Here is a 26,762-nt window from a genome sequence, read left to right as displayed (position 1 = left end):
TTTTTATGCAGTGAATGCTGTAATCTATCCCTGCCTAATTCAGTCCAATGAGAATTTACTCAAAGCTAGAAAACCAAAGATCAAATGGTCCAACTAACAATGAACATTATAAAGAGACTTGCTGCATATGAAATTCCATATTTTCATTATAGGCGTCACTGTGGCACAGTGGGTAGCGTTGTCGCCTCACAGCAACAAGGTCGCTGGTTCGAGCCTCGGCTGGGTCAGTTGGCTTTTCTGTGTAGAGTTTGCATGTTGGGTAGGCTAAATTGTCCGTATTGTATGTGTGTGAATGAGTGTATGTGTATGGATGTTTTCCAGTACTGGGTTGCAGCTGAAAGGGCATCCGCTTCGTAAAACATATGCTGGATAAAACTAAGCTGAAAAGAAAATGAATGAATGAAGCCAGTATGTAATTGGAAACCAGTGCAGAGAAGCAGAAAATGATGAATGAATTGTTATCAAAGAAATCTGAGATGTGCAATGATAAGGTTTGACCTACATAACCTGACCTCAGAAACACCACATGAGCATCCGAGGAGTCTTTAAACAATTCATATGAATGTTTTCATGTGTTTTGTGTCATTTGCTGCTTATACAAAGAGATTAAGGGCGACACAGTGGTTATAACTGTCAACTCACAGCAAGAAGGTCACTGGTTCGAGTCCCAGCACAGCCAGTTGACATTTCTGTCTGGAGTTTGCATGTTCTCCCCATGTTGGCGTGGGTTTCCTCCAGGTGCTTCGGTTTCCCCCACAGTCCAAACACATGTACTATAGTGGAATTGAATAAGCTAAATTGGCTGTAGTGTATGAATGTGTGTGTAAATGAGTGTGTATGGGTGTTTACCAGTACTGGGTTGCAGCTGGAAGGGCATTCGCTGTGTAAAACATATGCTGGACACCTGAAACACCTGAAACTTGTCTATAGCGCTTGTTCACTGCTGCTCTTATAGTTGTGTAAATTGCTTCCTTGTCCTCATTTGTAAGTCGCTTTGGATAAAAGCGTCTGCTAAATGACTAAATGTAAATGTAAATGTAAATAAGTTGGCGGTTCATTCCACTGTGGCGACCCCTGATGAATAAAGGGACTAAGGCGAAGGAAAAGGAATGAATGAATGAAATTAATGAATGATCGGCTTGTCTATGGGTTTGGTTTCAATTTAGCAGCCTTTCAGTGACCTTGGTGGGTTTTTTGGTCATCCTTTGCTTTATTAAAAATATGGAAGTCTTACTTCCCGGACTAACATCAGTTCCTTTGTTCCAAACAATGCGAGGATGTTGGGTGACAAAACCGAAATATGCTTTTTACTGTGGGACCATTTATGCTGTATCCGTTAAGGCTTTATTCCTGCTGTATAAATATTTTTATACCAGTTCACATGAGAGTAGAAGTTGTTTATGATACTGTCTTTTTTGCTTTGCGTATCAGGAAACATGCAAAAATAAAAATGATAATAATACTCACGTGGGAAAATGAGATCTTTAAAAGTGCTTAACAATCCGGGAAGCACAGCCTGTGTATGGTATATCTGTAGAGTCATGTTTAATAGATTTACAGTGTGTTTACTGTATTAATTTCTTAATTTTTTTAAAAATGACAGATGTTATTTTTCTCCCCACTACAAATACCATTAAAACATTACAAAATATACATTTTTTACAATTAAAAACAGTTCGATTTAAGAGTCTCTAGTGTGTTTGTGACATATTATATTAGGATTTACACTACCTGACAAAAGTCTTGTCACCTATCCAACTTTTAGGAACAACGAATAATAACTGGACTTCTAGTTGATCATTTGGTTTCAGAAGTGGCTAATATGAAAGGCAAAGACCTCTAGATGATGCTTATTTGAGCACAATAAAATATGATCATGCCTTGATTATTAATGATTTGATTAGGACAGTAAGGTCTGACTTTGTTTAGACAAAAGTCTTGTCATTGAACCTTCAATAATGTCCAGTATAGAATATGTGCTCATGCTGCAGAGGAAACAGAATGAATATTGTGTCTGACTCCATCATGAGCTTAGAGGACTGCATCCATACATCTCTGCAATGACTCAAATCACTGATTAATAAAGTCATCTGGAATGGTGAAGAAAGCCTTCTTGCAGGACTCCCAGAGTTCATCAAGACTCTTTGGATTCATCTTCAATGATTCCTTCATCTTACCACAGACACGCTCAATAATGTTCATGTCTGGTGACTGGGCTGGCCAATCCTGGAGCACCTTGACCTTCTTTGCTTTCAGGATCTTTGATGTGGAGGCTGAAGTATGAGAAGGAGCGCTATCCTGCTGAAGAATTTGCCCTCTCCTGTGGTTTGTAATGTAATGGGCAGCACAAATGTCTTGATACCTCAGGCTGTTGATGTTGCAGATCTCTCACACGCCTCCATACTGAGTCTAACCCCAAACCATGATTTTTCCTTTACCAAACTTGACTGATTATTGTGAGAATCTTGGCTCCATGCTGGTTCCAGTAGGTCTTCTGCAGTATTTGTGATGATTAGGATGCAGATCGACAGATGATTCATCAGAAAAAAATCCACCTTCTGCCACTTTTACAAATGATCATCTAGAAGTTGAGTTATTATTTGTTGCTCTTACAACTGGGATCAGCGACAAGACTTATGTCAGTCAGTGTATTGGTTTTAATATGCCACCAATAGAAGACAAAAAAACTACAGGTTTTTAACTAACATCATTATAATTTCCCCCAAAAAATCTATATAATTTTAATTATATTGCTATTATATTATATTATAAATGCTTTTAGATTTTTTTATTGTGAATCATATTTAGTAAGTAAACACATGCAGAAGAAATATAATAATTCAATAAAAAGCTTATTATTTGCTCTTTTTTTCATTTATGTTAAGCTGCCGTGACACAATGTACATTGTTATATTAAAATAATTTAAAAAATAAAATAAAAAAATAAAGATTATTTGAATGGTATAAGAACCTACAACAACAACAACAACAACAACAACAACAACAACAACAAACTAATATGACACGATACCCAAAATGAAAATGTTTTATTTAAGTCTGTTATTATGTATCGCGTCCACTGATTTATATAGAATGATATTAATATAATATTCTCGTTTATATGTAATAGTCTCGTCAGGTTGCTGACTTTTATTGCATTAACCGGTGGTTGGTGAGACTCTTATTCTGCCGCACACAGGTTCCGCTCATATGGCTGAAGATGGCGAGCGGATCGGGGCCCGTTGCTGCTCTCTGGACCGAAATCAACCGCTGCGGACAAAACGGAGATTTTACTAGAGCACTGAAAGCTGTCAACAAAAGTAAATCAAAAACATTTCAGTCACATTTTTGCCCTGATATTTTCACTGGAGATATAAATCACTGTTTAGCTCAGCTGTCCCCCGTAGCATGTGTCTAACCTGCAGTGCAGCAGATTCGCTAATATTCTGTTTATTTAACACAAAAGACTGATTTTTGAAGCCAAATGTTGTGTTTAATTCAATATTATAACTCTTCAAGCGTGTCTTCGTAGTTTTGAAGACTTTCTGGAGGGTTTTAGGGGTCTGTGTGAGTGATTACGTGTCATAAGGGGCTGGATTAAATATAAACAGGCTGACAGATGTCTTCGTTTTGTATTCCCTTTTAAAGATCCAAATGTGTGTGTTTTTTATTTAATCTTACTTAATGACATTATACTGTTAGTATACAAGTTTTAATTTGAGAGATTTTACATTGTTGTTAACTGGGTCTGAGTAATATGACATAATTTTCACGATGTATAACAATATAATAACATTTCTGTAAATTCGGCCAATAAATAGTTTATATACATTGTATATTTACATGTGTATTGACATTATATATTTACATATATACCACATGTAAAGGGTTTTCATTTTATTTTATTAGGTTTTTTCACACCACTAAATAAATAATAGAGTTTAAAATGAAACAATAGACATTTTATTTTGTCCAAACAATGTATATCATCATAATGCACAGCCATATTGTTAACTTGCTTTTTAATTTTCTCAGTAATGCATCTAGTAAGTTTTGTTTACTGATTCTTGCTTTGTTTTCACAGTTCTTCATGATAACAAGGATGACGTGACGGCGCTGCGCTGTAAAATCGTCTGTCTGATTCAGAATGGAGGTTTTAAAGAGGCTCTTAATGTCATAAACACTCACACTAAATCACTGACCAGGTGAGACGCTCTAGCACGGCTTCAGCACTAGTGTTTGTTTTTATTATTTGAACATTTTATAGATTTTCTATTAATAAACTAAGGATTTTCTATATACAGCCCCCCTTTAAAATTTTTATTTATTTTTTTATTATTTCCCAAATGATGTTTAACAGAGCAAGGAAATTTTCACAGTATGTCTGATAATATTTTTTCTTCTGGAGAAAGTCTTATTTCTTTTATTTCGGCTAGAATAAAAGCAGTTTTTAATTTATTAAACACAATTTTAAGGTCCATATTATTAGCCCCTTTAAGCTATATATTTTTTCGACAGTCTACAGAACAAACCATCGTTATACAATAAATTGCCTAATTACCCTAACCTGCCTAGTTAACCTAATTAACCTAGTTAAGCCTTTAAATGTCGCTTTAAGCTGAATACTAGTGAAGAATATCTAGTCAAATATTATTTACTGTCATCATGGCAAAGAGAAAACAAATCAGTTATTAGAGATGAGTTATTAAAACTATTATGATTAGAAATGTGTTGAAGAAATCTGCTTTCCACCAAACAGAAATCGAGTATAAAAATAAACAGGGGGGCTAATAATTCTGACTTCACCTGTAGATATTAAAAAACCATTAAACATACTTATTTTAATCTGTACCATAGAACAAGTGGTCATACTAAAATGTATTATATTGGGGACAAATTGATAAAGCCTGGTGGTTTGGAGCTTAAATATACAGCTGAAGTCAGAATTATTAGCCCCCTTTATATTATTTTTCTACAATTTCTGTTTAACGGAGAGATTTCTTCAACACATTTCTAATCATAATAGTTTTAATAGCTCATCTCTAATAACTGATTTCTTTTCTCTTTGCCATGATGACAGTAAATAATATTAGACTAGATATTCTTCAAGACACTTCTATACAGCTTAAAGTGACATTTAAAGGCTTAACTAGGTTAATTAGGTTAACTAGGCAGGATATGGTAATTAGGCAAGTCATTGTATAACAGTGGTTTGTTCTGGAGACAATCCAAAACAAATATTGCTCAAGGGGGCTAATAATATTGATCTTAAAATAAAAACTGCTTTTATTCTAGCCGAAACAAAACAAATAAGACGTTCTACAGAAGAAAAAATATTATTGGAAATACTGTGAAAAATTCCTGAATCTGTTAAACATCATTTTGGAAATATTTTTAAAAAATAATAACAATTGTGACTTCAACATTATAAATATAAATAATTGTTTTTTGGCTGCACAGTAATCTTTAAGTAGTAATTTAACACATTATCAAATCATACAGTGATTCTTACTACACTAACCTTCTGTAAATAATGGTGAAAATGGATGAAAGTGTTTTGGGTTTTGTCTCTGTAGTGACATGATCGGGTTCGAGAAGGCCTACTGTGAATACCGTCTCAACAGAGTGGAGAACGCCTTGAAAACTATCCAGGGAATCCCAGAGCAAACAGACAAACTCAAGGAGCTCTACGGCCAAGTGGTGAGAATCCTGTAGTTTGTGTCCTACAGGTTTTTTTTTCAATTCAAAGATGCTAATTTAACAATGGAGCTTTGATAAATTGAGAAATTGCAGCGCTCGTCCATTCAAATGCCTGATATTTTGAACACAATCCAGAGAGTCATTAAACTGATGACAGATTTTTGCTTGAGTACCATTTCCACTAGTGTTCTCATTTTAACATTAAGGTTATGCATGGCGTTAACACTACTACATCATATTCAATTTGTTTTCGATTCAGAACAAACCACTGCTGTCCAATGACTTGCTTAAGTGTTAAGACTTGCCTAGTTTTTCATTTTATTGATTTTCTTATTTGCAAATAATAAGTGCATTTAAATAAATAATATATGAAACAAAGAACATTAACATTCATTCATTCATTCATTTTCTTTTTGGCTTCGTCCCTTTGTTAATCAGGGGTCACCACAGCGGAATGAAGCGCCAACTTATTCAGCATATGTTTTTTACGCAGCGGATGCGCTTCCAGCTGCAACCCTACACTGGGAAACACCCACACACTGTCATTCACACACATACACTACAGCCAATTTAGCTTATTTAATTCCCCTATGGTGCATGTGTTTGGACTGTGGGGGAAACCAGAGCACTCGGAGGAACCCCACGCCAACACAACGAGAACATGCAAACTCCACACAGAAATGCCAATTGACCCAGCCGGGACTTGAACCAGCAACCTTCTTGCTATGGGGCGACAGTGATAAACACTGAGCCACCGCTGTGATAAACACTAATAAACACTGCTGCCAGTTTCTTTCTTTTGTTGAACACAAAAGAAGATATGTTGAAAACCTGTAACCATTGTCTTCCATAGCACTTGTTTTTTCGGCTATGGAAGTCAATAGTTGCAGGTTTTGAACATTTTTCAAAGTATCTTCTTTTGTGTTCAATAGAAAAAGGAAACTCATAAATGTTTGAAAACACTAGAGGGAGACTAAATAGTTTGTATTTTTGTCATTTTGGCCTGAACGATCTCTATAAGATGATATTTCTTAAAGGGACAGTGTGTAATTTTGTCCACTAGAGGGCGTGTATTCACAACAAACAAAGGTGTATTTTGATGACTCTTTGACTCAGTGTGGAATCATGGGAGTTTTGGTCTTCATCATCATAAGTGACCAGTGACTTTCTTGCTGTGAGGCGATCGTGCTACCCACTGCATCTTATTTGTTTTATTTTGGCTAGAATAAAAGCAGTTTTTAATTGTTTTAAACTCATTTTAAGGTCAATATTATTAGCCCCCTTCAGCAATATTAGTTTTGGATTGTCTCCAGAACAAACCACTGTTATATAATGACTTGCCTAATTACCCTAACTTTACCCTAATTACCCTAGTTAAGCCTTTAAATGTTACTTTAAGCTGAATACTAGTGTCTTGATGAATATCTAGTCTAATATTATTTACTGTCATCATGGAAAGAGAAAATAAATCAGTTATAAGAGATGAGTTAATAAATCTATTTTTTGTAGTTGTACAGATTGGAGCGGTACGACGAGTGTCTGGCTGTGTATAAAGACCTGATCAGAAACTCTCAGGACGAGTATGAAGAGGAGAGGAAGACCAATCTGTCTGCTGTATTAGCTGCTCAGAGCACCTGGGAAAACACCCCACCGGTGGGAAACACACACCATCATCTTTAAATGTCTGATGATTTGCTTTTATTTGCACACACAGCATCTGATTAGGTTTTTTTTTTCTGTATTCAGGAAGATCTGGGTTTACCAGAGAGCTCATATGAGTTGTGCTATAACGCTGCCTGCTGTCTGATTGGTCAAGGAGAGCTCGGCCAGGCCATGAAGAAACTGCAGAAAGCTGAAGGTCAGAGTTCATGCCTTTAATTTCTGGGATTTTTACACTGCATTTACACTACATAGTTCAAGTGACATTTGATTTGTGTCCCATCTGGCACAGACACTCATTCCAGTTTTCACATATGCAGCAGCAATACTCTGCAAACATTGATAATAATACATGATAGGATGTGTATTGGCTTGAAGCATTCAGGCCAGTGCTGTGCGTTTAATTGAAATCGATTCATGATTTGAAACGTTGCGATTAGCTAATGTCAAGAGGCTGCGATATGAAATATATGTGTATTATTTGATTTCTCCCACCCAGAGCAAATGCGTGACTGCCGTCTGTGTGTTAGTCTTACTAGCCAATAGAGTGAGCACATTTTCATTCTATCCAATCAGAATTGCGCAACCAAACTATGCAGAATGCCCACAATAAAAAGAAACAAATAGGAAAGCAGGAAGATGACATTTGCTGCTTCTGAAGCATTAACAGATGAATTAATATCAAAGAAAAATAGGACATCTGTAATAAGGGAATATTTTGGTTTCAAAGTCACAGACACCAAACAAAAACTGCTAATTTGTAAGAATTGTTGACACAGCACGAGGAAATACAACAACCAGCACCTAAAAAAGCACCACAGGCAGCTATATGAGGAGTGTCTTGCTAAAAAGTATACTGAAAGTATTGCCAGTGACACTCAATCTAGTAGCAAGCAACAGCAAAGTACACTTTCAGAGTTGTTTCAGCCACGTTAGTTCTGTATTTTTATAATTATATATTTTTTGTTTTTATAATAAGCTACACTATCTTTCTAATTTGAGTTCAGCTTGTTTACAGAAAGGAAAAGTAATTTTATTTGTGTTTACTGTTTGCTCTGGGGAAAAAAATGTTTCGTTTCTGAATATTTAAAAATAAATTTAAATAAATGTTTTGGTAAGTTAGTATCCTTTCAGTTCTTTCTTTAGCAGTAAGAAGCCACAGATTATTGAGCTGAAGCTTGACTACAAAATTAAACCGCAAATCAAATCGAAATCGCAACATCTGTCAATAAAAATCACAAGTAGATATTTTCCCCAAATCTCACAGCCCTAATTCAGGCACAAGAAATGATAAAGTTTGTGATTTTAACAAGGTTTAATCATCTTTGTTTATATGAGGACATGTTACTTTACATTCATTTGTACCTGAATATTGTTAGGCTCCCTAGAAAACCATAGAGCACAGTTTATTAATATTAAACAATGCGTGTATATTGTTTTTTCTATCTATCCATCTATCCTACCTTAGCAACACCCTAGCAAACACTCAACCATCTAGCATACCTTAACAACTCTATCTATCTATCTATCTATCTATCTATCTATCTATCTATCTATCTATCTATCTATCTATCTATCTATCTATCTGTCTGTCTGTCTGTCTGTCTGTCTGTCTGTCTGTCTGTCTGTCTGTCTGTCTGTCTGTCTGTCTGTCTGTCTGTCTGTCTGTCTGTCTGTCTGTCTGTCTGTCTGTCTGTCTGTCTGTCTGTCTGTCTGTCTGTCTATCTATCTGTCTATTTTTCTGTCTATTTTTCTGTCTGTCTGTCTGTCTGTCCGTCTGTATATCTGTCTGTCTGTCTGTATATCTATCTATCTGTCTGTCTGTCTGTATATCTGTATATCTGTCTGTCTGTCTGTCTATCTATCTATTTGTCTGTCTGTCTGTATATGTATGTCTGTCTGTCTGTATGTCTGTCTGTCTGTCTGTATATCTGTCTGTCTGTCTGTCTATTTGTCTGTCTGTCTGTCTGTATATCTATGTCTGTCTGTCTGTATATCTGTCTGTCTGTCTATCTATCTATTTTTCTGTTTGTCTATCTATCTTGTTTATTTTATAAATAACTGACCGACAAAAACTAAGATACAAATTGTACAAAACAAAATTCTTTCAAAGAATATTTTTCTTCCGACGAAAATGATCTGATTTATATATTTTTGTGCGTCCCCCTCCGCTACACAACTGTGCAGTGTTTATTTCGCTCCACAGGAAAAAAGGATTTAATTAATGCTCCACTGTAATTGCTGCTACACAAACCCCTGTGATATATTAGCTACATTTTTTTATAAATGTCTTTACACACAATTATTATATGCTATAGCCTACTTTAAATAAGTAAAAATATTTGTATCACCGTGGTCGCAGCATCCGTGTCTGTTACTGTAATGAAAGACCTACATTTGACGAGACTTTTAGCAAAGCCTATATTAATATACTGATATTCCTGTGCCAGTTTGAGAGTTTAACTACTTCACAACACTCCGTCACCTGAGCTCAGCGCGAGGGAGGAGAAAAGTGCAGCTTTGATGTAAAATCATATTCTCAAGTCATAATCTTTAAAATAATGACTTGTATTAAAAATGTTGATAAAGGGATTGGGATATAGAAATTACAGCGTTACAAATGCTCATATTCTGTGGAGCGATTGATTTGAGTTAGTAGGCCTGCTTTATTAAAGCTTAAAATAAAAACAGCCTATGCTGGTTATTAAAAAGGATTCAGTGTTTTCGTTTAGTAATCTAAATTTGTAATTTAAGTGGAAAATACTCAGGGCAGACCTTCATTCCTTTTATTTAGTTTATTCTGTTTTTCTATACAATCCTGAAAGATTCACAAGCAAAAATAAATAATAAACTAAAATGGGCGGTGATGACGTTAATAACCACATCACTGCGGTTGACATCCCATTATGGCGGTGATGCGGTTATCGTCACACCCCTACATGTGATATGCATAAACATTCAATAGAGACCAGATCTCTAAAACCATACAGCGGTCACTGAGCGTCTCTGGTGATCGTATGTTTTTAATCAGCTTTACTCAATCCCGTGGGCTGATCTGCTGGGAAAGATTGTGCAATCCTGAAACTGCCAAATTATTTATCACCAGGAAAGACCACCAGCAGGGCATTACAGCTTTCGGTTTTATTCATAAAATCTGTCGGTGTTAAAATGCTTTGGTTTGTTTTATATTTGTCAAAGACTGAAGTGATTAGCATGATAAATCTGATCCAGGTGGATGTAAATGTGTGGTTGAGTTAAACTATGAATATCTCAGCAGTTTTGCTGCAAACTTAGCTCGCCGGGACGCCTACGCAGTTTCACTTTGAGTTTCTTCATCTCTGAAGGATAATATGACTTGGCTGAGAAAATTATGAATGAGCCGATCAATTTATGTGTTTTTTCCTCAGTTTATTTATTTTTTTTGTTTGTTTGTTCCCCCAGAGCTCTGCAGGAAGTCTTTAGCCGAGGACTCGGTGAGTAATCCTTTCCAAATTTGTGATCTGATGTATTTGCAAAAATCAGGCACCCTAGTTTTTCAAGGTTTTTTTTTGTGATAACAATGACTTTTTAGTTGTAATTCCCAGAAATTTGCGGACAATTTTGCGATTATTAATATATATAAAAATGATTTACCATATTAAGTAGTCTACTATGTTAGATGTGCACATCTAACACAATCTGACACAATGACAATGACACAAATCCAAAAAATAAACCTTGTTTATTTTGGTCTCTTGTCAAGACCAGATCTAAAACGGTAGGGATTAAGCCAAAGGAAGGTTGTATAGCTCTTCTTTTTATCCACGATCTTACTTTCTCTCAGATTTCACTCCCTAGACCATCTGACATCATGTACCACACTCAGGACATGCATTAGGGCTTCCCCTAACGTAATACACCTAAAACACAGATTGCCGTAAAACTCGTCAATGGCAGGGAAGCGTTTTCTCTAGTTAACTGCAGGGAATAACTTAAACAAAATCATTTACCGATTTCACAAACATCATAATACCAGCCATACATGTAAAGTACAAATAATGTCCTTCGATTCAGTCACGTCCAGCGGCCGTCATCCTTGAACCAATCTCCATCATTGTAAGCTTGCTGTTCTGTCTGTTCATTGCTCCGTTTGTTAGATGTTTTCCACTTTCTTTTGCAGTCTGAAGCTCGTCAAACGCACAAAGCTCCTAGGATGTCTAATCCAATCTTTGCATTGACTTCACATGTAAATTACTCGCACTTCATCTGCGTCTGCTTACTGCACAGGCTTCAAAACATGTAATGATGTATGTAATGATTGTGAGGGCGCAGGTGAGACGTCATTTTTTGAGAGACACTCAAATACATCACATGCTCTGCGTTTATAACGTCTATAAGTCGTGTAAAATAATAAATTGCTAACCAAAATAAATATCATTTGATTATATGGTTTGGAATTAGATATATTATGAGATTATTTACATTTTTTGTTGATAATTTGCGTTTAATTAACAATTTTGCAGGATCACAAAATTTTGCGTTTTTTTTTTATTTTTAGAAATATATTATTATTATTATATATATATTTTTTTTGTTGATTTTGCATCGGGTTCAGCAGTCGTGGAATTATGAAAAGCTAGGGGGTCTGAAAAATATGCACTTTTATTTATTGTTTTTGATCCGTTTATAAAACTTTTACAGAAGTAGCATGATGGTTTCACAGAAAAATTTAAACAAATATTATTCCCAACCATTCCCCCATAAACAAAATGAAATAACAATTACAGTGGTCCCTCGCCATAACGCAGTTCACAGTTTTTTAGTGCAATTTGACATGCTTTTTATTTACATCGCATTGTGCTCTGCGTCCTGATTAGCGCATTGTGTTCTGGGTCCTGATTGGCTGTAGACCCTTGTCAATCAATCTTCTCCATGCTGTGTCTCCTGTACAGTACAGAATGCATTCAGCTTGCCAAATTGACATGAAGCGCTAGCAGTGTGACTCTGAAGTGCTGTACTGTGTGTGTGAGTTTTCTCCCCAACAAACACCCTAATGTCGACGAAACATTCTGTACCGTTAAAAGCACCTGCAGTAGCACCCAGAAGACAGAGAAAGATGCTAACCATCGCACAAAAAGTAGGATTCTGGACATGCTAAAGGAAGGTAGAAGATACGTGCGTGTTTAAACAAATAGAGAAAAGTGTGAAAATGTTATTGCCTGTCTGAGAAAAGTGATTAGAGTGCGTAGTGAGGGGTTTTACAGCCTTAAAATATCTATAATAATTGTAAAAAATAAAGCAGACTACTTTGCGGATTTCACAGATTGCGGGTGATTTTAAGAAGGTAACTCTCGTGATTAAACAGGGACCACTGTGCACACAAAAAATGAATAAATAATAATAATAATGAATTAAAATAAACAATTAAATTATTTACATTTAGATATAACCCATGTACAAAGTACAGATGTACATCAACAAACTAAAATTATAAACTTAATCCTCAGTTTTACTAGTTAGATATTAGTATTCAGCTTAATTAGGTTAATTAGGCAAGTTAGTTGATAACAGTTGTTTAATTTGTAGCCAATCAAAAAGAAATATGTTTCTTAAGGGAATTAATAATATTGACCATAACATTGTATTAAAAATTAAAACTGCTTTTATTCCAGCCTAACTAAAAGAAACAAGACTTCAGAAGAAAGTAATATTATAGGAAATGCTGTGAAAATGTCCTTGGTTAAGGCAAGACCAGTTTATTTATATTGTAAATTTCATACACAATAAAAATTCTTTAGATAAACAAGTATAAAAAAAGACTTAAAATACAAATAAATGAATAAAAATGATTAAAAACAGATAAAAGTGTATTAAAACAGGTTTTAAAGTAATGAAAAAGAAAAGAAAGACATGATGGTGTGATCTGTGGGACGTAGCACAATGCTCATTTGTTAAACACAGCTAAACAAATGTGTGTTCAGTCTTGATTTGAAAATGCCTAATGTTGGAGCACATCTGATCATTCCTGCTGATTCCAGCAGTAGGGGGCGCTGTTAGCAGCTGAAGGCCGACTCACCCTGCTTTGACTGAATTTCTAATTTACTTGAGCCTGTTGATCTGAGCGATCAATTAGTGGGCATATCTGTAATGTATTGAGGTCCTAGGGCATTTAGTGATTTATAGATCAGTAATAATACTTAAAAATCTATTCTGAATTTAACTGGGTGCCAGTGTAAAGACCTGAGGACAGCTGTGATGTGCTCTGATTTCTGGTTCTGGTCAGAATCCTGGCCGCAGCGTTCTGCATGAGCTGCAACTGTCTGACTGTCTTTTTGGGAAGACCAGTGAGGAGTCCATTACAGTAATCTATCCTACTGGTGATAAGCATGAATAGGTTTCCTCACTGGAAACAAGACATCTAATTCTTGCAGTGTTTTTGAGATGGTAGTATGCTGATTTACTTACTGCTTTAACATGACTGCTGAAACTCAGATCTGACTCTAGAAGATTCTTGACCTTATTTTTGTTGCTTGACCACTAGAGCCAAGGAACGCATCCGCCTAGAGAACCTCATCTCTGCTCCCAAATGCAATGACTTCAGTTTTCTCTTTGTTTAACTGAAGAGTGTTTTAGAAAATCCAACTGTTATTTCATCCATGCATTGGGAGAGGGTGTCAATTGGGGCTGCCTAATAGTCATTAGGCAATAAAACTAGGTAGATCTGAGTGTCATCAGCAGGTCGGCTAAACATCGCTTTGGAAATATTTCAAAAAGAATAAAAATTGCTGAGCAGGGCGGATCATTTAGACTTTGACTGTATTTATGTGATTTGGTTGCTGTGATTTATCCTCTTTAGGATATGACGGAGGAGGACATCGACGCTGAACTGGCCGTCATTCACTCTCAGATGGCGTATGTGATTCAGCTGCAGGGCAGAACCGAAGACGCTCTGCAACTCTACAGTCAAGTCATTAAACTCAAGTGCGTACACAATTTATTCATAATTAGATTAATTAAATTGCAAAGAAGTATATGCCCGGATATGCATGGAAAATTGCAAAAAATGTTGTTAAACAAAATATAAAACCCACCTATTTTGTGTATTGCCAACCATAGTATTTTACCAGAATCTAAGATGCACTTGGTAATAAGCTAAGATTGGTCATAACTGCATTGCTGAGATATTAAAAACAATAAATGCATGAATATTATCTCATAGAAAGTGAAATTGACAAAAAAAAAAGGTGGTTACACAAATTAAAAATGTATTGCCTTATGATTGTAGTATTGTAAGCTACACTGGGTCAAAATAATTTTTTAAGACATTAAAATAAACAAGTTGCATTATTTGTAAGTAATTTATATTTTTGTTCACAAATTAGATTAAATTATCTAAAATTAAATGTTAACAAACATTGTAGACGTGTATTTTTTATGTCCTCTTACTCCACAACAAATTATTTACATTTAATAATATTAAGAACAGAAATGTGAAAATATAAAACAGATTTGACTGGAATTCACTATAAATTATATCTGTTGTTTAAATGAATATCATTAAAGCGATGCTGTAAATATAAGTGTGAAATTCAACACCATTATAAATGTCTGCCATGTTTTGAGCGCTTGATGTTGATTTCATTCTGTAAGTTGCAGATTTCAGAAATCAACACATTCTGTTAAATAATAAAATTATTATGAATAATTATGATGTATTTTTTCCCCTTTTAATCATTGTTTGCTTTTGTGTGGATTAATTATTTGCAGCATTTTGAAATGCTTTGGATTTGTCTGAAATTTGCAGTCATAATATAGAAATATTTGGTGTTGAAGTTGCCACATTATGTTTTGTGCAGTGAATTTAGACTTGTCTCATTATGTTCAGGCCGTCAGATGTGGGTCTGCTGGCTGTAACAGCCAACAACATCATCACCATTAATAAGGTAGTCATTTATCACAAGCTTAAAGGACTAAAGCTAAATTAGATGCTTTCTCATATATAAGCAATGGTTTCAATCTGTGCGTTTTGAACCTCCAGGACCAAAATGTGTTTGACTCCAAGAAGAAGGTGAAACTGACCAATGCTGAAGGCGTAGAGCACAAGCTGGCCAAAAAACAGCTGCAGGCCATTGAGATCAACAAAGCCTTGCTGGCCATGTACACCAATCAGGTGAGTGGATGCTTTTTTCTGCTGGATTTTACTAAAACATGAACAAATCTATAACCTACACTGTAAAAACGATGCATCAATTAGCATGTCTTAATTTACCCTCATTTATTTATGCGTTTGAATTGCATTATGGGACCTTGATCTTTTTTCCAAGTTGAAAAAATGACTTATTGAGATTTGGAATACTAAGCAGTGCAATATTGACTGGGTTGTTGTTGTGTATATTACGCTTCGAAAACCTTGTAATAAACGGCCGGTACATTTAATTAACAAATTAAGTTCTAATAGAAACAAATACAAATAAAACTGTATTTTATTGATGGATGCTTTGTTAACTTTCATTTTTGTGACTTTCATTTGTTACATGTATAAAGCTGTGTTTTCATATAGAGAAGTGCACACACATACACTCACACACAGCATTTTGTTGAAAGGAGATGCAAGTTACTATTTTTCTCATTGCAGGATTTAAAATTCTATTCGTTTTCATTGTAATTATGCTTGCAAAGGATGCTGGTTGTTTTTCACTTTATTTGGTTGTCAAACATTCAAGTTGTTTTCTCTTTTATTTTATTATTAAGGAAACTTGCTTTTTACATTAAAGGGCACACAGTTTACCTCTTTTTCTGATTTAATATTAATATTCTGGTTCTTCTGAGTGTGCCAGTTTAGCTTCAGTTTAAAACACAATTCAGATTTGTTTATTATAATGTGTTAAAGTGTGTCATGTTGGGGGCGTGTCCACAGCTCGCTGATTTATGGGTGTGTTGCTTCACATGTAGATTAGTTTCGGTTTCCCGCCAACGTAACAAGGGGGCGGGGCCATGAGCTCACCCGCTCTGCGTTTGCAACAGAGTCTGACAGGAAGACTGCGAGAACGAGCTGGAGTGAGAGATACAGCATTCAGTCATACATGTACGACTCGGACACAGACCAAGCAGAGAGTACAAAATCATGTGTCTTTGTACAGTTTAACAGCCAACTGTGTGCTAGTTTCAAGTGCCGAGCTTGTACACAGAAACTAATAACCACGCACACTGAATAAACTTTGACTGAGGCACCGGATGCACCGCTCAAAGCCGCGACACAGCACATCAGACACTCTCTGTGGCGCAGCAGAAACATGAAGTGTCCCGAATCGTCGCACCACGCATTTTTGAATTCTAAAGATAGGTTTCTGTGCAAAGTTTAGAATTGTAAAACGCATGCTAGTTAAGATCACAGGGAGCTTCTGGGATCGCGAGAAATGCAAACGGCTGAAGTATAAGGTAGACTCAATGAGAAGTACACATGTTTGCAAACCTACCTAAAGATACAACCAATAATTCCGATTAGAGCGATAATGTGGAGAATATTGATCTTGTGTTGAGCCCAATGAGCCTTGCATCTAAAAATAAAGCTAGCGTGTTCCTTTAGTGATATCGCTTCGACTCACGCTGAAAATGGCGGACGTGAATCAACAAACTGAGAATATAATGATGATGCGCCTGTCAATCAATATTGGTGGGCGGGGGGACCGCTCTCCTACGTAAAGTTGCGGTCGGTCTGAAAACCGCTCCAATTGGTCCACCGTTTTTATGTTGTTAAATTGAAAAAAAAAGCACTGGGTGTGTTTATATCACCCCAATAAGACGGTCTATACACCATACATGCACATATGTCTGTCCAAACAGCTTGAAAAGTAGATTTTTACCATACGTGCCCTTTAAAACTGAAATGTGACCTTTTCCACAACATGTCTTTATTTGAAGTATTAATCAAATAACCATAAATAGTTTGATTGAATAACTTCAATTGCAGAATAATGCTCTTTCATTAGGAAAAAGATGAGTAAATCTAGTTGTGTATATTTACAGTACAGATGATGGACTATTAGGTGGAAAATAAGTAAATAAATAATTACAATAAAAATAAAATAATCGTTCAATAATCAAAATCGATGTAAAGTGTTCAATTAATCGAGGTTTTGATTTTAGCTCTTATCATCCAACCCTATCTGTATGCTTGACTTTTATTTGATAGTTTTTTTTTACTCCTAGACTGTCCCTTCACAGGCTGATAACATGCTGGTTATCTTCCACTTTTGACATGGAAAATTTATTGATTTATTTCGTTATCAAAAATAAAAGTTATTTTAAATTTTTTGAAGGAAACTTGCTGAAATGTGACCTTTTTTCGAAAGCATGTCTTCATTTCAAGCAATGCTTTTATTTCAGTCTGAAGTCAAATAGTTTGATTCAGTAATATTTCATACGAAATGATGAGTAAATGTAATCTATATTGCGTAAGTCTAAAGTGTAAGTCTCATGTATTAGAGTGTCTATAGTCTTCATCTCAAGCAATGCTTTTATTTCAGTTTAAAGTATTCATCAAATAAGCATAAATAGTTTGATTCAATCACTTTTTTATATAAATTTTATTTAAAGTTTTTGACATTTTAAAGAACAAACCCCAAATCCCTCCCATGCCAGCAAATAATAATAAGTACACATATTTGAAATGTAAATACATATGCACATGCACGTCCACAACTGTACAGATACTTAATCATGCTCCTCCATGAGAAATCTATACCTGCACATATTCACAAGTCCAGTCAAATATCTGCATATGTACATTACATATAGAGCATATACACAAATGAGAGTACATGATTCAATAACTTTAATTATATTTAAAAAAAAGAGTATTTTATTTACAAAAAGATGAGTAAATGCAGTCTATATTGAAGTCTATAGTGTAAATCCAGTGTATTAAGTCTATATTTACACTACAAATGATAACACAATGGACTATGTGGCGGGAAAATAATAAGCGAATAAATAATAGCAATAAAAATAATCAAAATCAATGAAAAGTGTTCAATTATGCATGACTTTTATTTTGTTTTTTTGATTGCTTTTTGACTGCTCAAGTTACAAACAGATGAGTAAATCTAGCCTATATAGTGTAAGTCCAGTCTAATCGAGGTTTTGATTTGAGCTCATATCACCCAACCCTATCTCCATGCATGATAATATTTATTTAAATTTTTTATTTTGGCTGTTTTTGACCTCTGGACTGTCCCTCCACAGGCTGATCAGTGCAATAAGCTGCTGTCGAGTCTCCAGACCCAGAATCCTGCTCACCCCAGACCCGTCCTCATCCAGGTGGCTCAGCTCTGCAGAGAGAAACAGCACAGTAAAGCCATAGAGCTCCTGCAGGTACATTTACACACACCACACACCCTTCATTTGTGATATGAAGAGCCTGTTATACCTCAAACACAGAGCCTTTTCCATTGTTCATTTAACAAAAAAATAAAGTTTCAATAGAAAAAAAGAGTGGTTAATTGCTTGATTCTGATTGGCTGATGAACTTTTTAAGGAGCCCAATGCACACAGAATGCATGCCTCCCATTCCAGTGCACTACTTTTGTGTTGATTTTCTATACAATGATGGAGATCTGTGACATTTATGCCCATGTTTTTTGCAGTGTGTTGCACATAAGACACATTTTAAAGTTAAAATAATTCTTACAGTTCAAAAGAACTGGGGCAAGCTTTTTTTTTTACGGGGGAAAGTTGCCTTGACAGCTGTTTTATTTGACAGTAACATGGATGCTTTAAAAAAAAAACATTCTTGAGAGCTGTGTGTCATGTAGTTCCGGCAGGTTTTGAGTGCATTACAGCTCCATATCATTTATTTCACAGTCAAAAATCACACCATAATTCTTTGGAGGAGATGTGTATTAAACTAGTGCTACAACACAACATCTGAACAGTGCTGCAGCTGTGGATAACGTAGTATAAGCTGAATAATTGATGATGAGCTGTTGAATTATTCAAAAAGTAAAGCACACCTGAGTTGTAGCTGCTTTTCTTAATTTATCCAATGATTCGATTAATCCGTAAGCAAAGTAAAAGCTTAAATAAACGTGTTTTCTGTGTTTCTGCAGAGGTTTTCAGATCAGCATCCTGAGAGTGCGTCTGGAATCAAACTCACAATGGCTCAACTCTACCTGACACAAGGTAAACTAAACACACACTGACACACTGATCGAGAAGAATAAACTCACAAAGAGGTGTTATTTCTGTGTCGTCGTCAGGTCATGTGACCAAAGCCTGTGACATCCTGAAGTCCATTGAAGAATTTAAATACAAACCCGGAATGGTGAGGTTTCTTTAGTTTTTTTGGCTTTTTGCATGACATTTAAAAATGTGCAGTGTTTATTTTGCTAGCGCACATTGTTGGTCTTAAAGTGAACAATTAATCCATGCAAGTTAATACACTGAAAAAACGGTTTGTTTTGGGAAACGTTAATCAAACACTGAAAATCTGCTTCTCTGACTCTGATTGGCTGAATTATGCTTAGTCACGCCCCTCCGCCTGTTACTATGCTGTGAGTAAAAGAAGAGAGGAGGAGCACAAAAATAAAGCACCGCCCCCTTCTCAATATTCCATTTAAAATACATCATCATACTGACATGAAGGTCTGCAGCAACTTCCAAGTTTCTTCCAAGGGCTTTAAAAGTTTTAACATTCAATTTCTTTTAGGAAACTATAAAACGATGTTCTGTTGATGTCCTTCAACATTAAAGTTACAAGTTATGTTATATAAATTATGTATAAATTATAATGTGTCTCATATGTAACTGAAATTTTATTTAATATGAATATAATTATTATATTTTATAAATATAAGTGTAATATAACGAGTTATTTATAAATCATATCTTTACTAAACTAAATATTTATATATGTATATTATTTGGAGTATGTGCAAAATGAAGAGAAATTAGGACCACTTGACACTTGTCAGATTCTGTGGATTTAAGATTTGTAGTTGTATGTTTGAGTAAAATAGCTTGTTTATTCTGTAAACTGCTGAGGATATTTAAAGTACAAAGATCAGCATCAATAATAGATTTTTGCAACAAAAAAATAATTAAAAAAAAGCTGTTTTCAGATGTTTTCAAAACAAAATCGATGTTTTAACTTAAGATTTAACAAATATTTATGTATATGTATATATGTGTGTATATATATATGTATGTATGTGTATATATATATATATATATATATATATATATATATATATATATATATATATATATATATATATATATATATATATATATATATCTCTATATATCTCTATATCGGCACTGGTGGGAGGCGTGTGTTGGCTTGAAACCACAGACCCAGTGCCATAGTGTTCCACCAGTGATAATAAACAGCCATATTGCGCTGCTCCACATGTGATATTGTGTTTATACAACAGTTCAACAGCATAATCAAGTTTTCTCCCCTAAGGACTTATTATGCAGTCTCTGTCACCATCTTGTGGCAGAAAATCAACCGTCTTTGCTCTGCTCAGTATGACAGGCTGATGGTCACCATCGCGCTCAAATCTCCCCAAATTTTTAAAAGTATTTAAAATAGGCGCCATCCTTATAAATAAACAGCATAGTTGCAATCTAAACAACTATATTGTCACCTAAAAAGCCTCAAGTACATTAGGTTGTCCAACAGCAGCAATATTTGTCAAACTTTAGTCCTCTTGTTGCCACTCTATGTGGGCGGAGTAATACACTATAAGGGTGAAGAGGCTGTACGAGTGCTGATATTACTTTAATATCGCACGGCTATCAGCCAATCAGATTTCAGAACCAAACATAACTGTTGTATAAATATATATATATTTGCTAAAATGCACAAAAACTTCAATAAAATACTTCTGTACTAAAGCTACCAATTATATTTATTGAAACAATATGTTTTTGCATTATATCTATATATTTTAATATTTTCTTTTCAGTTCCTCTTAAGAAAAAGTCGTTTTGACGCTCTTGAAAAGTCGTTTTGACTAAATTAAATAGTCTGTTTTAATTTCTTTTGCAGACTTTTTAACAATGTTATCACTCTCTTTATTAATGATTCGTGTTTTTTCTTCCCGCAGATTTCTGCTCTGATCACGATGTACACGCACGAAGAGGACATTGACAGCGCAATCGACGTCTTCTCTCAAGCCATCCAGTATTATCAGTCAGAGCAGGTAAAACTGCGGGGATTCAGAGAGACTTTATTAGCTCGGTTGCATGAAAGTCCTTCAGTAATTTAACTTAAGAGTGAAAAAAAATCCCTAAGTTAAGGGATTTTATTAAGAGCGCTGCAACAATTTCTTAACTGAGTAGGGATACAGCTACGGCCAGTATCAAAATTCATTCATTCATTAATTTTTTTTTCGGCTTAGTCAATTATTATTCTGGTGTCGCCACAACGGAATGAACCGGCAACTTATCCAGCATATGTTTTATGCAGCGGATGCCCTTCCAACTGCAACCCATCTCTGGGAAACATCTATAAACACTCATTCGCACTTATACACTACGGACAATTTAGCCTTCCCAATTCACCTGTACTGCGTGTGTTTGGACTGTGGGGGAAACCGGAGCACCCGGAGGAAACCCACGCCAACCCATTCTATTAACATGAGCATTGCACATCATCTGTGCTGTTTTCTTTCCCTTATCGAGTCGATTATGTATTGAGTCTTTAAATTCCAGGCTTAAATTCCTTTTACCTTGCTCTAGCACTTAATCGTCTGAGCCACAAACATTTCCTTTGTATAATCAGCACTTGTTGTGTGTATTGCCTCTTCTTTCCTCCTCAATCATAAGTCACTTTGGACTTTCATGCAACCGAGTCCAAATCTGCAAAATAACATCAGTCTCTTCTGTTAGCCGGGCTCTAGCATCCACCTTTCTCTGGTGCGCGAGGCTGCAAACTACAAGCTGAAATACGGCCGTAAGAAAGAGGCCACCAGTGACCTGGAGCAGCTGTGGAAACAAAACACCAACGACATCCACACACTCGCTCAGCTCATCTCCGCATACTCGCTGGTGGATCAGGACAAGGCCAAAGCGTATCCTCACACACGCCTGCATCTACTTAGTTATGGAAGAGTAAAATTGGGTAACACTTTAGTTTAGGTCACAATTCATGCAATTAACTACTAGCCTATTGTCAAGAACTGTTCATTAGTAGTTATAAACGATGATCTTATTCTGGATCCCTTATCCCACCTAAACCAAACATCTACCTTATTAATAAACAGCTAATTAGTAGTTTTTTAAGCGAGTAGTGTTAGTTAATGGTTTGTTAACACTGTGAAATGTGACCTAAAATAGTTTTAGCCTGATTTTTCTGCTGTGTTTTCCTGAGCGCTTGGTTTTCTTCAGTCTGAGTAAACACCTTCCCTCGCCGGACAAAATGGCCTTTAATGTGGACGTCGATGAGCTGGAGAATTCGCACGGAGCCACGTATATCAGGAAAAAAGCTGCCAAAGTTGTCGGTGAAAGCCAGCCTAAAGAACAGGGGTAACTCTGTTTAACTCCATTTAAAACTCACTAAAGGGCTTTAGCCAGAATCCATCTGGAGACAAAGGTTCAGTAGATTTATTCCTGTGCATATATATTTAATGTAAATAAAACCAAAATCACTATATATCTTAATTTAAGATATAAGCACACTTCAAAATAAGCTTTTGTAACTTTGTTTCTAGTCCAAATATCTACAAATTCTTAATTAAAGGAGCATAAAAGACAAGCAGTAAATAATGTTTTACTTTCAGAAATAATGAGTCAAAATGAAGCGTTTTTTTTCTCACAAGCAAAATAATCTGCCAACGGGAGACTACATTTACATTTAGTCATTTAAATAGTTAATAGTTGACTAAATAGTTGAGTTTTTAGTGGTTTCTTGAAGACAGCAAGTGACTCTGCTGTTCTGATGTAGTTAGGGAGTTCATTCCACCAACTGGGCAGATTGAATGTGAGAGTTCGGGCAAGTGATTTCTTCCCTCTTCGGGATGGAACCACGAGGCGACGTTCATTCACAGAACGCAAGTTTCTGGAGGGCACATATATCTGTAGAAGTGAGAGCAGATATGAAGGAGCAAAGCCAGAGGTCGCTTTGTAAGCAAACATCAGAGCTTTGAATTTGATGCGAGCAGCAACTGGCAGCCAGTGCAAACGGGTGAGTAGCGGAGTGACATGTGCTCTTTTGGGTTCATCAAAGACCACTCGTGCTGCTGCGTTCTGAAGCAGCTGAAGAGGTTTGATAGAGTTAGCTGAAAGCCCGGATAGTAGAGAGTTGCAATAGTCCAGTTTGGAGAAAACAAGAGCTTGAACAATGAGTTGAGCTAAAATTGAGTGAGTAGAGTAAAATTGAATGAGTTAAGACTAAAAATAATCGTGTCTTTGCTTTGATTATAAGAATAATCTGCTTCCCCCATTGGCAGATTATTTAGATTGTTTTCATGTAAAATTCACTTAATCTTGACTCATGTCTTAAAACAAGACAAAATGTTGTGCTTGTCTAGAAAATGCATCTTAATTTAAGAATTTTGAGATATTTGGACTAGAAACAAGACAAAAACACCAAGTAAGAAAAGCATTTTTTTAGTATATTGGTATTGCAACTTGCTGTTTGCAAAAATATACTTATTTATTTGTCCATAACGAATAAAACTGTCTATAAACGTGCAGCCCAGTTTATAATGACTGTAAAAACCATAAAAATGCTTTACTAAAAACTTGCTTTTTTATTATATATAGTTTCTCTAGCATGCAGCATAAACCGTAAGATACATCAGAATATGCACATTAAACTCTTAACATTCTGACTTCTGTCGTGAACATAAGGTCAATGTTTTAAATCTTTGTGGTTTGACTGATGATTAGAATCACTTGGGTCAGTCATTTCTGTGCTGTAATTACTTTGCTGTTAGACTCTTGTTCGTTTAACACACTGGTTGCTTTGTTTCAGCCCAGAGGACGTGAAAAAGAAGAAGAAAAAGAAGAAAGGTACGTCTGATGACTGAAATATTAGTGCTGGGCAAAGATCAATCATGATTAATTGCATCCAAAAGAAAAATTTGGTGTTGACATTATATATGTATATATATATATATATATATATATATATATATATATATATATATATATATATATATATATATATATATATATATATATATATATATATATGTGGGTGTGTGTGTGTGTGTGTGTGTGTGTGTGTGTGTGCATATATATGTATATATATATATATATGTGTGTGTGTGTGTGTGTGTGTGTGTGTGTATGTGTGTGTATATATATATATATATATTGTATGTGTGTGTGTGTATATATATTTATAGTTATATATATATATATATATATATATATATATATATATATATATATATATATATATATATATATATATATATATATATATATATATATATATATTATATATATATATATATATATAATAGTTTTAGTCCTTGATTCTGATAGGTTGAGCTACATTTTAAGCTGCTGTGCTGGGAGCCTTTTCGCTAATAAACAGTAACAAAATAAATGTATTTTTTGGTTTTTGTTGTGTAAACATGCCACATATAAGGTATAATAATTTTATAAAAGCAACAAGCCGTGATTTACAGTGAATTTTTAACAGAAAGGGTTTTTAGATGGTCCACTCCATATCATTATCAATAACAATCCTTCCTAGCGGTTATAAACTGACTGTTCACACAGCTTCATGGGTGTTATTGCTTTAATTAGCACTACAGAGATTGAGGATGATTGTCAGTGGTGTTTTTCTCTCTCAGGTAAACTCCCTAAGAACTACGACCCGAAGTCGAGTCCTGACCCGGAGCGCTGGCTGCCAATGAGAGAGCGCTCGTATTACCGCGGTAAAAAGAAGGGCAAGAAGAAGGAGCAGGTCGGCCGCGGCACGCAGGGCACAACATCTGGAGCTACTGCTGAACTGTGAGTTTAATCTTTGACCTTTTTCACACAGAGAACACTAGTCCTGTTTTTAAATATGCCACTATGCTGACACAAAGGCATTTGTAGCTCCGCCCTCTTTTTTAAAAATGAGCACAATCTCATTTGCATTTAAAGCGACAGTCACCAAAACGCCAGGGTCATTTTCAGAGAGCTAGAGAACATTATCTGTGTGCTATTTTGAGGTGAAACTTCACATACATTCTGGAGACATCAGAGATTTGTTTTACATCTTGTTAAGTGGCATAGTAGGTCTCCTTTTTTGATTTTTTTTTTTCTTGATTCATTTTTTGATTCATTTACTCACTGAGTTTTTCAGCTGTATCGACTGCATTGTTGTTTTTATTCCCCAGTGACGCCAGTAAAACCGCCACCAGTCCCCCCACGTCTCCTCGTCCCGGCTCGGGCACCGGCGCCCCCAGCAGCAGCAGCAGCAGCACTGCGATTCCTCCACGCCAGCAGAAACCCGCCGCGCCTGCAGCCGCTCGCAAAAAAGCCCCACCGAAGAAGAAGAAGGGAGGAAAAGGAGGCTGGTAGAGACATTTCTGCTCGCTCGCTTTTACACTGAACCACACAGCAGGACGAAGACATGATTTTTTTGATGAACAGGAATCGGAGGCTGTCTCTTCTGTCAATACATTGTTTTTATTTACCGTTCAGTCCATGCATTCATATCAATGTTGAGGTGCCGACGGCATTTTCCCACTTCTGCCTTTTATTTGAAACATGTTGATGATTGTTTTCTTTCTGGATGATTTCTTCCTGTTTGTTTTGCCTGGTTTATGAATGCTTAATAAAGCAACTCAGTGTCACTATAGAGGCTGTTTATGCAAATTTCAGATATTTATTTTTTAACCCTGCTCATTTTAAAACAAACACCTCAGTCAGAGAAGCAAGCGGAGGCCGATCTCCAGTGTTACGTCTTAATAAAGAGATTCCTGGAAAAACCCATCCGCTGTTCAGTGTTTTCCACATGTTATACACTAAAGATCATTGTTGGACATAATTGCGAACATCACTCTGATTCTAAATGTCCTTTAATTTGATGCGAATAGATGAAATAATTATACAAATATAATCAATATTTTCTTCATCTTTGTATTGTGCAGTGCTTTATGTGATATTATTTAACTTATAATTGCATATAAAAAGTTAAGAATAATAATGCCTAATCATAAAATGATATTAATAGTCAAATAAATGTGGTTTGTTTTAATAAATATAAATATTTTTTATTCATTTAAACATTTTAAAGCATTTGCTAAATGTTTTTAGAGACCTCAGTTTAAAAAAAAATGAAATATCATGCATTGTTTTTTTCCACACACTACGATTGCAAACGCACATGTATAGCTTACCTGTGTGTTTTAAAATCAAAATAAACTAGTATGCAGTGTCTATTAAATAAATAATTTATAATTAATTGCAAAGTT

The 26,762-nt window shown here is 35.4% G+C and overlaps 1 protein-coding gene across 1 annotated transcript; it reads left to right on the top strand.

Annotated features, from left to right (window-relative positions):
- The first annotated feature begins 3,194 nt into the window (after positions 1–3,194).
- Positions 3,195–26,280, top strand: srp72 (signal recognition particle 72). Its single transcript, XM_056472187.1, has 18 exons — positions 3,195–3,320; positions 4,085–4,205; positions 5,577–5,700; positions 7,210–7,353; positions 7,447–7,558; positions 10,801–10,832; positions 14,195–14,319; positions 15,224–15,281; positions 15,377–15,508; positions 18,583–18,711; positions 19,446–19,518; positions 19,596–19,660; positions 21,450–21,545; positions 22,234–22,415; positions 22,732–22,869; positions 24,320–24,357; positions 25,152–25,311; positions 25,683–26,280. The coding sequence occupies exons 1-18, from the start codon at positions 3,221–3,223 to the stop codon at positions 25,864–25,866; spliced, it is 2,013 nt and encodes a 670-aa protein (XP_056328162.1). The 5' UTR covers positions 3,195–3,220; the 3' UTR covers positions 25,867–26,280.
- The last annotated feature ends 482 nt before the right edge of the window (positions 26,281–26,762 follow it).

The sequence above is a fragment of the Danio aesculapii genome, chromosome 14, assembly GCF_903798145.1.
Source record: "Danio aesculapii chromosome 14, fDanAes4.1, whole genome shotgun sequence".
NCBI lineage: Eukaryota > Metazoa > Chordata > Actinopteri > Cypriniformes > Danionidae > Danio > Danio aesculapii.
This window is presented reverse-complemented; position numbering and strand designations above follow the sequence as displayed.